Source organism: Sander vitreus, chromosome 22 (genome assembly GCF_031162955.1).
Source record: "Sander vitreus isolate 19-12246 chromosome 22, sanVit1, whole genome shotgun sequence".
In the NCBI taxonomy this organism is placed as follows: Eukaryota; Metazoa; Chordata; class Actinopteri; order Perciformes; family Percidae; genus Sander; species Sander vitreus.
Window position 1 is genome coordinate 17,015,116 of NC_135876.1, and position 11,595 is coordinate 17,026,710.

General features: G+C 40.5%; 1 protein-coding gene across 1 annotated transcript in view; it reads left to right on the forward strand.

The window, feature by feature from the left end:
- Window positions 1-8,939, forward strand: part of ube3c (ubiquitin protein ligase E3C) — a 32,219-nt gene extending 23,280 nt beyond the window's left edge. Inside the window, exons 20-24 of the mRNA XM_078280295.1 lie at window positions 743-955; window positions 3,662-3,850; window positions 3,950-4,016; window positions 5,067-5,197; window positions 6,782-8,939. Coding sequence (XP_078136421.1) covers window positions 743-955; window positions 3,662-3,850; window positions 3,950-4,016; window positions 5,067-5,197; window positions 6,782-6,952 — 771 coding nt within the window. The 3' untranslated portion in view covers window positions 6,953-8,939. The remainder of the gene's footprint in view (window positions 1-742; window positions 956-3,661; window positions 3,851-3,949; window positions 4,017-5,066; window positions 5,198-6,781) is intronic.
- The last annotated feature ends 2,656 nt before the right edge of the window (window positions 8,940-11,595 follow it).

The following is an 11,595-nucleotide window of genomic DNA, read 5'->3' on the forward strand; positions in this document are numbered from 1 at the left end:
AGAGAAATACTAAGTGGATTATTTTGCATAAAAAATAGACAATGTTTGAAGTTGTGCAATTAACCTGTGTTTAGAAAATAGCTGTGATTTATGCGTGCATGTGTGTTTAAGATGCATGCATTATGGAAATCCTCTAGATTTATAATCCATTTAGCTGATGCGGTCAGGGTTTTTAGCGCTATCATTTATAAAGACCTGTATATTTTAATGCCTCCAACGGGTTCTTTTTCGGACTATTCCAGTACATTAGCTTTGGGTTTTATGAGTCACCTGCCCGGCTGTGGTTCTTAATGGCATTTGAGGTCAAGGTGAGAATTGGCATTTATAAAGTTTGAGGCGGGTGAAACAGAAGCCTGTGTGTTTTAGATAGATTGTGTTCTGTGTTTTGCTCTCAGTCACTCTGATGTGACCAGATTCAATATCTTATCACTTGATTTTTTGATATAAGAGTAGTAGGCAAATTTAATGTTGTATAATGTATGTTGTAATCTGATTTTTGAATATGTACTTAGTAGTGTTATGCTTGCCACTTGATGCAGGCTGCAGTCCATTTAGTTATCTCGGTTATCTAATCATCATGTTTTATTCAGTGACACCCAAGCAATAAACAATCGCTGTGTTTAATGCTCAGAGCATTTCCTCAATTGTACTGATTGACTGATGTTTGTGGGGGAATTTACAAGAATGAAGTGTATCCTTGTCCTGCAGTTGTCCTCCAGTTAACAGCCACACTTTTCTACAGGCGCTGTATGAGAACATGCTGGTGGAGTTGCCCTTTGCCAGTTTCTTCCTGTCCAAACTTTTGGGGACCAGTGCGGAAGTAGACATCCACCACCTGGCATCGTTGGACCCAGAGATGTACCGCAATCTCCTCTTCCTTAAGAGCTATGAGGGTGACGTGGAGGAGCTGGGCCTCAACTTCACTGTGGTCAACAACGATCTGGGAGAGGCTCAGGTGACTGGGGTTGGGGACAGGGTGGGATGGAGTCGGATAAATGTTTTTTTTTTTCCATCTCTATTTCTACCCCGGTCAGTACCTCTCATTCAGCCGTCTTTCCTTCCTCCTGTTTGGTTCCTCTTTGTTGCGTTAATAATTAATTTCCCTCATGATGTGCCACTTTTCAGCTCTGAGAGAGATAAAGCACGTCGCCACTGTCGCCCTAAGCTCTGCTGCAGTGCAGGGAACACAGCAGCTCTGTTGACCATTCCACCTGCCTTTCCCCCCAGAAATTATCTTGGAACACGCCTGACAGAAGCAACTAGCTGCTCTTAGGCACGTCCCCTCCAAAGCTCAAGGCTGCGGAGACGAGCCGCCACCAGCACTCTGAGTCACCTGGGCCCAGACCTGCACTCTACCCAGAGCCCCTGTTTGCTCAGGGCCTTAACGCGTCTTATTAGCTCTTCTCAAACAACACCTGAAATGGTCGAGTTACAATGTAGCCCTCCTGGTTGCAAATAGGGCATCGCAAACACGATAGGGAAAACAATTTGTGAAAGATTAGGCACACACCCGGGAGCAGTCTGCCCTGCATTTGCCCTCGTGAGATAGCCAATGCAAGCAAGATAAGGACAGTAATTCTCTTACATTAGCACATAATCAGAATCCACTGTGGGGGAGAAAAAAGGCAGAAAACGATTACCTGTCAGTGGACCACATGCTGTATGCAGCATTCAGGGGATGGACAGAATAAAAGGGACACCTTACTTTATAATGCAATCTCGCTGCACTAAATACCTTTGTGAAGCTTATCAATCAGTTTTTGTTAAGACTGCGTCAGAGAGGTGCTAATTCACGTCTATTGTAAATTGTGACTGCAGTTTGTACTATTGTTAAACAAATATCATGTTAAGTTTCTTTTAGTCAGTTTTTGTGACAGTGTATGTGTAGCCTCGCATTGCCAGACCTTCCTCCACAGTGTGCGGAGGAAGGTCTGGCTAATCCACACAGCATTCTGGGATGGGAGAAAAACGTGCTCTGATTTATTGGCATATCTTTAAACCAATCACAATCGTCTTGGGCAGCGCTAAGCCCCGGACAATGACAGTGCCTCATGCAAAAGCCTTGGGAAGGAACTTGTTTTGGTGGAACATGTGTTCGTTGAGAAGTTGTTTTAGTCGTGCAAGAGAAAAAATACAATAAAATAATAATTAAAACCAACCAAGCTTCTAAAAGTGTTCTCAGTTTAGTTTAAAAGGACGCTAGATTCCAGATCACATCCAGATTAGTCTCGCTTTGCCAGACCTTCCTCCACAGCGCTGCGGAGGAAGGTCTGTCTAGTCCACATAGCATTCCGGGATGGGAAAAAAATGTGCTCTGGTTTATTGGCATTTCTTTAAATCAATTACAATCGTCTTGAGTGGTGCTAAGCTCCGGACGGAGCAACGGTGCCTCTGCAAAATAGTCTCGGGAAAGAACTTGTTTTGGTGGAACGTGTATGTTCAAAAGTAGTTTTAGTCGTGCAACAGCAAACTCAGATTGGACAGATAGTCTAGCTAGCTGTCTGGATTTACCCTGCAGAGATCTGAGGAGCAGTTAACCATAGTCCTCATAAACTGACTGGAGTTTAGAATGCCAACACAAAGAAAGCAGAAGGTGACGGACATCAGGCCTAAAAAGAGAAGGAAAAAAAAGACATCCGGCAGAATTTCCGGCGGCACCTGAACAACCCCAGAAGTGCAGATGCAGTGTTCCTGTTTGGCATTAAATGTTTTGCCTTGCAGAAAGGTTGTTGTGGTATTGAGTATCTTCATACTGGATTCAAATTCCCAAGACTTTATTGGACTGAAAATAGGCAACGTTTTGATCCTACTGGGTCTTCTTCATCAGGCCTGAAATAAAGTTTTATCCCATGTATGAACACCCTCCAGTTCTTAAGACCTTGCACCTTTCCCCATTGTATAATGTTGCCATTTTTATGCTCAAGTCAGGCAGTAACTATTTAGCCTTTTTTCACCCCTGTAAGCTGCTTCATGCTGCTTTGAAAACTCAAAACATTTAAAATTGAGATGACAGATCTCTACATCTGTATTTGGATTTATAGCAAAATAAAAAATAAAAACAACATGAAAAGTGAATTTGTTCCTACAGTTACTAACTCAGAGTTGTAGAAGTAAGTCATTAAGTTATTAAAAGACAATATATATAATGCAGGAAAACTGCATTGGAAAAAGATGAACATTCACATTATTTTTGATGTCGTCATGCACCCTGCTTTATGAACAGAGATGAGCACATCCTATCAAGAGCTAACTGCTCTATAGCTAATGAAAAGAGAACCTGAGGCCAAATTGTATTGGACCAGATGTTCATTGGATGTGCTATATTTAGAAACACTGAAATGCACTTAACCACATTCACATTGAGCCATACCTTTAATCAGAGTGCTGTTGGAAAACATTTTAATTATCTTTCTGTGATTAAATTAAATCCACCTGGCACAATTAAAGCACTTTCTTTGTTTGTTGGTCATCTGGCAGGCTCAATGATATGCACAATATGATCTGCATAATGAAGTATGTGGTATGCTAACCGTGGCTAACAGTAATATTAATCAGCTACTATCAGAATATGTCATATTTAAATACAAGTAAGACATACAAAAAAAGTGAAATACTGGAACTAAAACTGTGAGGAAACTGTAAATACCTTTTTGACCTTCAGGTGGTTGAGCTGAAGCTGGGAGGCAAAGACATTCCTGTGACTACTGCAAACCGGATAGCCTACATCCATTTGGTGGCTGACTACAGACTGAACAAGCAGATCCGGCCTCACTGCCTGGCCTTCAGACAGGGCCTGGCCAATGTGGTCAACCTGGAGTGGCTGCGCATGTTTGACCAGCAGGAGATCCAGGTACACTGCACACGACGAGCACAACTGTCTATCAACCTGCAACATAGTTATAATTTACAGAAACTTAAAATGTATGTTTTTTTCACAATGTTTTAATAGGTGCTGATATCTGGGGCTCATGTGCCAATTTGTCTTGATGACCTTAAAAATTTCACTAACTACTCAGGTAGGAGCTGATGTTAAGAATATTTTTCTTCCTATGGTGCCTACAGACTATTAGCAGTGTTTAACAATATAATTGTCTCTGTCAAATTTCAAAATATTTATTTGTTTATGACTTTTTCAAACAAATTCAAGTTTTGAATGAATCCCAGGAGACATGCTATATGTTATGTTATATATGTTATGTTATGTGAGTGCACAGCCTCTGTAGTAAACCACGCCTCTTTATTATCATACAACATAGAACATTACTGTCATAGAACAAAAAAACAAACAAAGCATTAATCATTAACAAAAAAACATCAATTAAATCAATTTCTCTGGCTTAAGTCAGCTACAGCCCAGGATGTTTGGATTTGCTATGGCAACAAGTGACAGCTGCCGCTAGCATAGTGTTGGCTCAACGGTCCGACCAAAAATCACTTATATAATTAACATTTTGCACATCTAAACAAAATCAACAATTACCATCAACAGTCATACTCCTTAGGACCTTAGCAAATGTTCTGTACAGATTAGAAAAATAAGGACACATATCCCCGAGGAACTACGGTAGCATAACGTTAATGAATGATGGCCATTTCCACTACAGCGTCGTCATTTACGGTAACATTGCTAATATAACAAAGCACAATAGATCAAACACAATAGACAGACTAACAACATTACTAAAACATGTATAAAGGTGCTTTGGTGGATTTTTAACGTTTGAAACTGCGGGGTGGGGTATCCTCTGTTCTGTGACGCTACAGGGTGCACGCAGATATTGGAGAACGTGTTTGTGCATCCAAACAAAAGTGTGACCCATCTCATAAACAAATGCTCTAATGCTTTAATTGCGGTTACACAAAATACCCGCAATTATGTAAAATTATTAATAATTGTTACAGGCCTATCTACATCTCCAGTATAACACAGGCTTTCCATTTAAATTGTTAGTCTGCAGTCCAAGCTGGGGTCCCTTCAGTTTACAGACTAATAGATATGGTGAGAGTATTGTATGTATGAGTGTGGCTTAAATTATATAATTTTTCTCCATCGTTCTCTCCTTTAGGCGGGTACACGGCCACTCACCCAGTCATCCAGATCTTTTGGGAGGTGGTCGAAAGCTTCACAGACGAGGAAAAGCGCAAGCTGCTGAGGTTTGTCACCAGCTGCTCCAGACCTCCACTACTGGGCTTCAAGGTGAGGCTTTACCAGACTTGAAAACTCCCCTAGCTATATCTTTTCTTCTTCCTATACTTACTCTGCAGACTGTGTACAACCTGTATACAGAAGGGAGTGTTCCCTCTTAATGGGCTTGTAATGAAAATACCTAGACTGATAACAGCCCTTATAATGATCATTTTCAAATTAGGCTGCGATAAGACTGAGCCAGTGTGGTGAGGTCTTATCTCCACGTCCACTGTTGTTTTATAGTTCATGACCTTCCTCTGTCGAAGGGTTACATGTGTGGTATGCGTGGGCTTGGTCGGAGATCCTGGCTGGACAAATATTACCATTCAGAACTCAGTTGCAGGTTAAACTTTTAAACTTTTGCCTTCTGTATGACATGACAGAAAGCAGCACATTCCTTTGAAATGAACATATAAGGGAACTATGTCCTGTACTTCTAAACATTGTTTTAGCAGTGCTGAATCATTATTGCTCCTATTTCTGAAATGGTTTCCTAATTGGAAGCCATTTCACTTTCTCACTGACTTGATTTGTGGGACACTTAGGTAGTTTGAGATAGAGAGGTGGGGGGTTGCTCAGGGCCATTAAAGAGTTTTAATGTGTCTTACTTCGTCTAACCAGAAGCTGTAATCATCATATGATTGGTTTTAGTAGTCTTTATGACTGTCATTAGTTAAGAAAACCTAATTGCAGTTCTGCAGTAGAGGGAGGGAACAAAACTCTCCTTAAAATCCTTTGTAGTTCCTCCTCTCGGGGTTTTAGGAGTTGCCTTCCTTCCTCATTTAATCAATTTGACTTTGGCCAGTGTGTGGATGTCTTCCCCCCGTTTCGTAGGGGGAGCAGCCCCTGACCCGGCCCTCCGCCTGAGCCAGCTAAGCCTTAATTAGCTGTCGTGAAACAGCCCAGGATTCATTAGAGGAGAAATAGCTCTGTCAGGAGAAGCCATTTAAAAAAGATAATGGAAACCCTCTTTTTTTCTGAAATGATGGCCGTGGTAATGGCACTTTCTCAATAAGCAACGATACTTTAATACGGTAATTGTCAAAAAAATGGGGTCATTACGGCTAAGCCCCCCGAAGAGCCATTTAATCGGGTGAGTATGGCCGCTGAACTGCATACGCTAACTTTAAATAGCTGGATGAAATCAGGGCGGGGGAGCTTATTCGTCGGCCTAGCTTGTGATGGAAACGGTCAGTGTCACAGTCTGCAGATGAGGTGGCCTCATCACAAGGAGGCTTGATTTAAAAAATGCCCGATAGACAACATGAAATGATCATTCCTTCAGTGTCTCATCCAGGGGTCAAACTGTGGGCCAGTTTCCCACTCAGTACCTTTCAAACACTAACCTGATTTCCTAAATTTATATTTCCACTGTATTAGCTTAACGCTTGTCTCTCTTTTAACATTTATCCCCTAATGGAATTTGACATTTATTGCTTTATCGGGATTGCTTTGGACATTGCGATCATCACTGACACGAGTTGATTCACGTCTCATTAGTTGTCTGTCTTTAAATGCCTCAAAATGTTCCAATTTCTCTGTGACGGCAGCCAATTTGTCAGGTGCTTATTACCAGCTTACATATGTACACAGGAGCTTTACCCGGCCTTCTGCATCCACAATGGCGGCAACGACCTGGAACGCCTGCCCACGGCCAGCACCTGCATGAACCTACTCAAGCTCCCGGAGTTCTGCGACCAGCACCTGATGAGGAACAAGCTATTGTACGCCATTGAGTCCTCCGCCGGGTTCGAGCTGAGCTGAGGAGGGCAGAGCTTCTCTGTCCCTGTTTCCACACAGAAATGGCTTGAGAGAAAAAGACTTAAAACAGAGTAAAAAAAATGACAGTAGGGAAGGCAAATGATGCACTGACCTGCCTGATTTACTGTGTGTGTGTGTGTGTGTGTGTGCGCGCGCGCCAAGCCAGGGGTGAGGTAATGATCATCCGCAGACTGAAGAAAAGAGGGTGCAAGGATGAATGGGTAGGAAGCCTTTTTTATCCTTGTTGCTTTTAAGTAATTTAAATGTTGAATCACTTGTCAGAACCCTTTAGAAGAACAGCGCAACGGTTGAATCTAGCAGGAAATATCATGCGCTGAAACAAAAACAAGAGTAGCAACTGCTCTCTTGTGTAATCGAACATGATCACATTTTTCACCAAAGATTAAGTGGCATCATATAAAAAAGGCAATATAACGACAGAGGGACTCTAAAGCCACCTTGTGATGTGCCAAGGGCTGCGGGGGTGGAGGAGCTTTTGTGTATAGCCATCATGCATTTTCATGTAGAGGTCATCAAAACTCCAGTTCTTGCGATTTCTCCTATGATTATTATTACGAGTAATAACTGTCATGTCCGATAACCATACTGTAAGTGTGCACACGCCATCTGAAGTGTGGAAATGGCTCATATTGCTGCACTACATTTGGGGGAAGTATCATATTACTATGGATTTGTGAATATGTATATGTTTACAACTACTCTTGAATTATTCATTTATTCAGTATTTGTACAGCTTTGTTTTTCTTTCCTTTCGTGTGATGAATGGAAGCCTCATGTTTTCACACATGCTCGTTAAGGTGTACAATCTTTTCCCTGGTCAGCGCCCTGAAGTTGCTCTTAGGGAGCAACAACCGTGTCGCATTGATAAGGCTTACAAATGATTAGTGTACCAACAGGGTGAAAAGAGAGTATGGAAATAAATAAACCCACTTTTCTTTTTGCATTTTTCTTCCATAAGTCTCTTTTCTTGTTGCTTGTAATTTACAATAATGACCAAGTCATAAAACAGTGCTTTGTAGAAAAATCTCCTCCTGAGTTTTATGGCCTCTGACATATAATTAAAGAAACATCCAGTTAAGAAACACTGAGCAGAACTATTCTGGCCTTGAGATGCATTATCGGGCTGAGCACAAATTAAGATTGTGTGAGTTTATCATAAATCTACCTGCCCTCTGATGCAGTACAGCCAAGGAAGATATCCATCCCTCTTTGGACTGAGTCCATTGCCATCCTCCCTGCTGAAAAAGCCAACTTTGCTGCCCCCTCTTCTCCTCTCAGAGCCCGAACCCCTCGCATCCGCTGGGCCAGGGAACTCAAAGTGATAATTGGGTCTTAAAAACCAGACTTGTCATTGAAATGAGGGATTCATCTCAATTACTATGAGATTTATTTAAGACTATTACCTTGTGATGGATTATAACTGACAAAGTTAATGCAGGATGTTATGAATCATCCTCAGAGTGTAATATACTTAAGCTTTCTCATAGGCCTTTTAAGAGCTAATTGAAGCTTTTAGGCTTGTTTATCTTGCTGCAAAGTGAGGAAACATCAAAAATCACTTGAGGATGATTGTGGATTGTAGCCTACTTTGCACAAGATTACTTCAAAAGTGCCATCAACTGTGCATGCCTGGAAAGAGAGCATTAAACCAAATGTGTGTGCCCAACATGGAAGCATATCTGACAAGTTAATCATACCTGATTCAGTCTTCAATGAACAAGTAACAAATCATCAGACAGAATGACATTCATAGCTGCAGGTACTGCATCAAAGAGAAAACTTCTTGCACCCCTCTCGGGTTTTGTTTTGTTATAACAGAGTGCCTTCTGGTGGTCAGCCAGTGGTACTGCATGAAGAACATTTTGAACGTTTACAGGCCTGTGTTTTGTACATCTGTGGGACACTCCATGTCAAATCAGGCACCTTCTTCTGCCAGTGCCAGCTTGTAATAAATGAAAACTACAGCTCATTGTGCTTGTGACCCCTTTGGAAACATTTTTGGTATTGAAAATTATTTCAGTTGATTTGACACAATTTGGCTGCCTGGTTGCAGCAGAAAATACAAGAAATTAAGATGGGGCAATATGAATTTGGAAGCCCAAAGAGGTGTCAGGCAAAATGCAGGTTTATTAATTTGGTGTAGCAGCACATTATGTGTGACAGCACAGTGTTATGAATGTGTGTTCTGCCTGTCCAGACAAGTACAGGGAGTGGGCCAACCTTATTTCTGAGTTTCAAAAATATGTATGTGAGCAGCAGCTTAGTCTGCAATATTTAGGCTGCTTTACAGTTCACACTTAAGAATTATGATTGTTTTTTCTTTTAACCTTCTGCATTTATCAATGTATGACGTAAATTGCAGCCTGCAGTCATAACAATCAAAGAAACGCATATAAAAGTCTCTGTGAATACGTTTAGAGAAAGCTATTGACTGTATGATAAAAAATGACCTATGCATGATATCTATTGCTGTGATTCCTCCTGCTCAATGAGTCTAATTAGATACTGACTGGCCATAATGTCCAGTATAATTAATAGCCATCTGTCATTTTCATTGGGCCTTCCTTAGCTGGCAAGAGCTCCTGCCGGCTTTAACGGCAACAACGACCTTCATTTTCCATTTAAAATCAATGCCAGTCTGTAATATCAGCCTCAATTCGGTTCAAAACTGCAATAACCTGCAGTGCTTCATTCTGTTTCTTTGTGTTATGATGAGTTCAGCTGACTGATTTTCATTTTTTACCCAGATCCTCTGTGTTTTGCCCAGTTTTCTGAGCTGTAACATGAACATATTTTTCAATACAAATGCATTGTGTATGTAAGTGAAGTCAGTTTTCAGAAGTGATTTAAAGGAAACAATGATTTAGCAAGTCTAAGTTTCTCTGGCAGGCCATTTGCCAGTGTGGTGCTATATAACAGCCAACAGGTTCCTTCCTGAGGACACCAGACTGCGTTCAGGTTGAGCGTGCAAGGAGAAAGATATAATCTGGGGCCAGGCCATAAATGCTTTAAAAGCAATGAGTTGGATCTTAAATACCTGTGGTAGTGCAGGACATTTAAAAGTTGCATTTACAATAAATCCTCTGCAAAGGCAGTCAGTGTTGCATGTTTGTATCTCAACGTTTAAACTTAATAAATCAAAATTATGAGATAAAGAGCTTTTTCAAGCAGATCTGATCTTGTCATTATGAAAAGCACAGGTGTAACATAAACAAAAATGATGGCTCTATCCCATTTAAGTGTACCAGCAAGCCATGCCAGTGAGCCATACAACATTAAGGTCCTGGAGCTGTATACCTAAATGGAAATAAGCCATTGTTAGTATTAGTAATACCTGTGCTTTTCCTATTATAATATGTCAAAAGTTTCTCTGTGAAGGATTTATAAGTAACAGTAAGTAAGTAAAAGACTGACTCGCTAAGATCATTTTAAATATAAATAAATGATCACCAATCCTATCCATATTTTTTTCCCTCTGTATGGCTCTTCCATAGCAGTAGGCTATTCTGTAGGCCAAGCTGATCATTTTAATAGTAATTTCATAGGTCACCTGTTTGTTTCCCACAGTACACGACAGATGGCGCAGAAAGTCGTTTGTCTAGTCTTGGTTCCTGTAGCTTGCATGACAGTTAATTGACAATTAACCTAAATATTCGACATGTTGTGAGTATCTGAGGCGCATTGAGAGGACTCTTTCTCTGTCTCAGTCTCAGTTCATGCTCAATGCACATGTGAACAGTAAAAACAGTCATCTCTTCTCTGGGTCTGTTGAGTGTCATGGATGTGTGTGCAGCTGCAGTGAAACAGCGCTTCTGTCAACAGTCGACACTCAAAGACATGGTGCTTTCAAGTGCCCCTCGTAAAAAAAAGTATTTGTCGTGGGTTTGGAGCATGGACTATATAAACTAGGTTTAGATAAGTCCCAAGTAAAACTTGATTGAGACTTTAAAGTGAACAGGAGTGCATATAACGGTATTCCTCAATGTTAATATTGACCAGGCACCAGACCTCTCCTATCATTTCAGTCTGGTATAGGCCTACATTTATTTGAAATATGGGTTCTAATGGGTTGTGAAACAATTCTGCAACAAAAAAAATGACATCTATAAAAAAATAATAATAAAAAAGTCAATTTTCCTTTTACTTTGCTCTCCAGTGCCAGAGTACAATAGCAGCAAAATAAGCGTAATATATAATCTGGAAGTATGCATACATTGTTAATGTAATGTAGCCTATGTATTACAATTCAATTCTAATTCAATATAATATTAACAAAATATGATTTGCCGCTATATCATATCTGAGGTGACACCGTACAAGTATTCACAAAAGAATGTTTCCCTAAGCCTCATTAAATGTTGATTTTAGCCAGAGACCAGAGTTCTTCTGGAATACTTCAAATGCAACATTTTTTGTGGAACAATGCGAATGCTTTGTCTTTACTGGTGCCATAACAGTATGGCCCACCACATGCAATATATTTTTTAAACATGGTGACTGTATGGTTGTTGTTGTTTTTCACTTTAATGCTTATTGGTAATTGTAATTTACTTACAGTATTCCCCAAATAAGCGACACAGTTTTGAACATTTGGCTTCTTCATTTGAAACACAATGTTATCAATG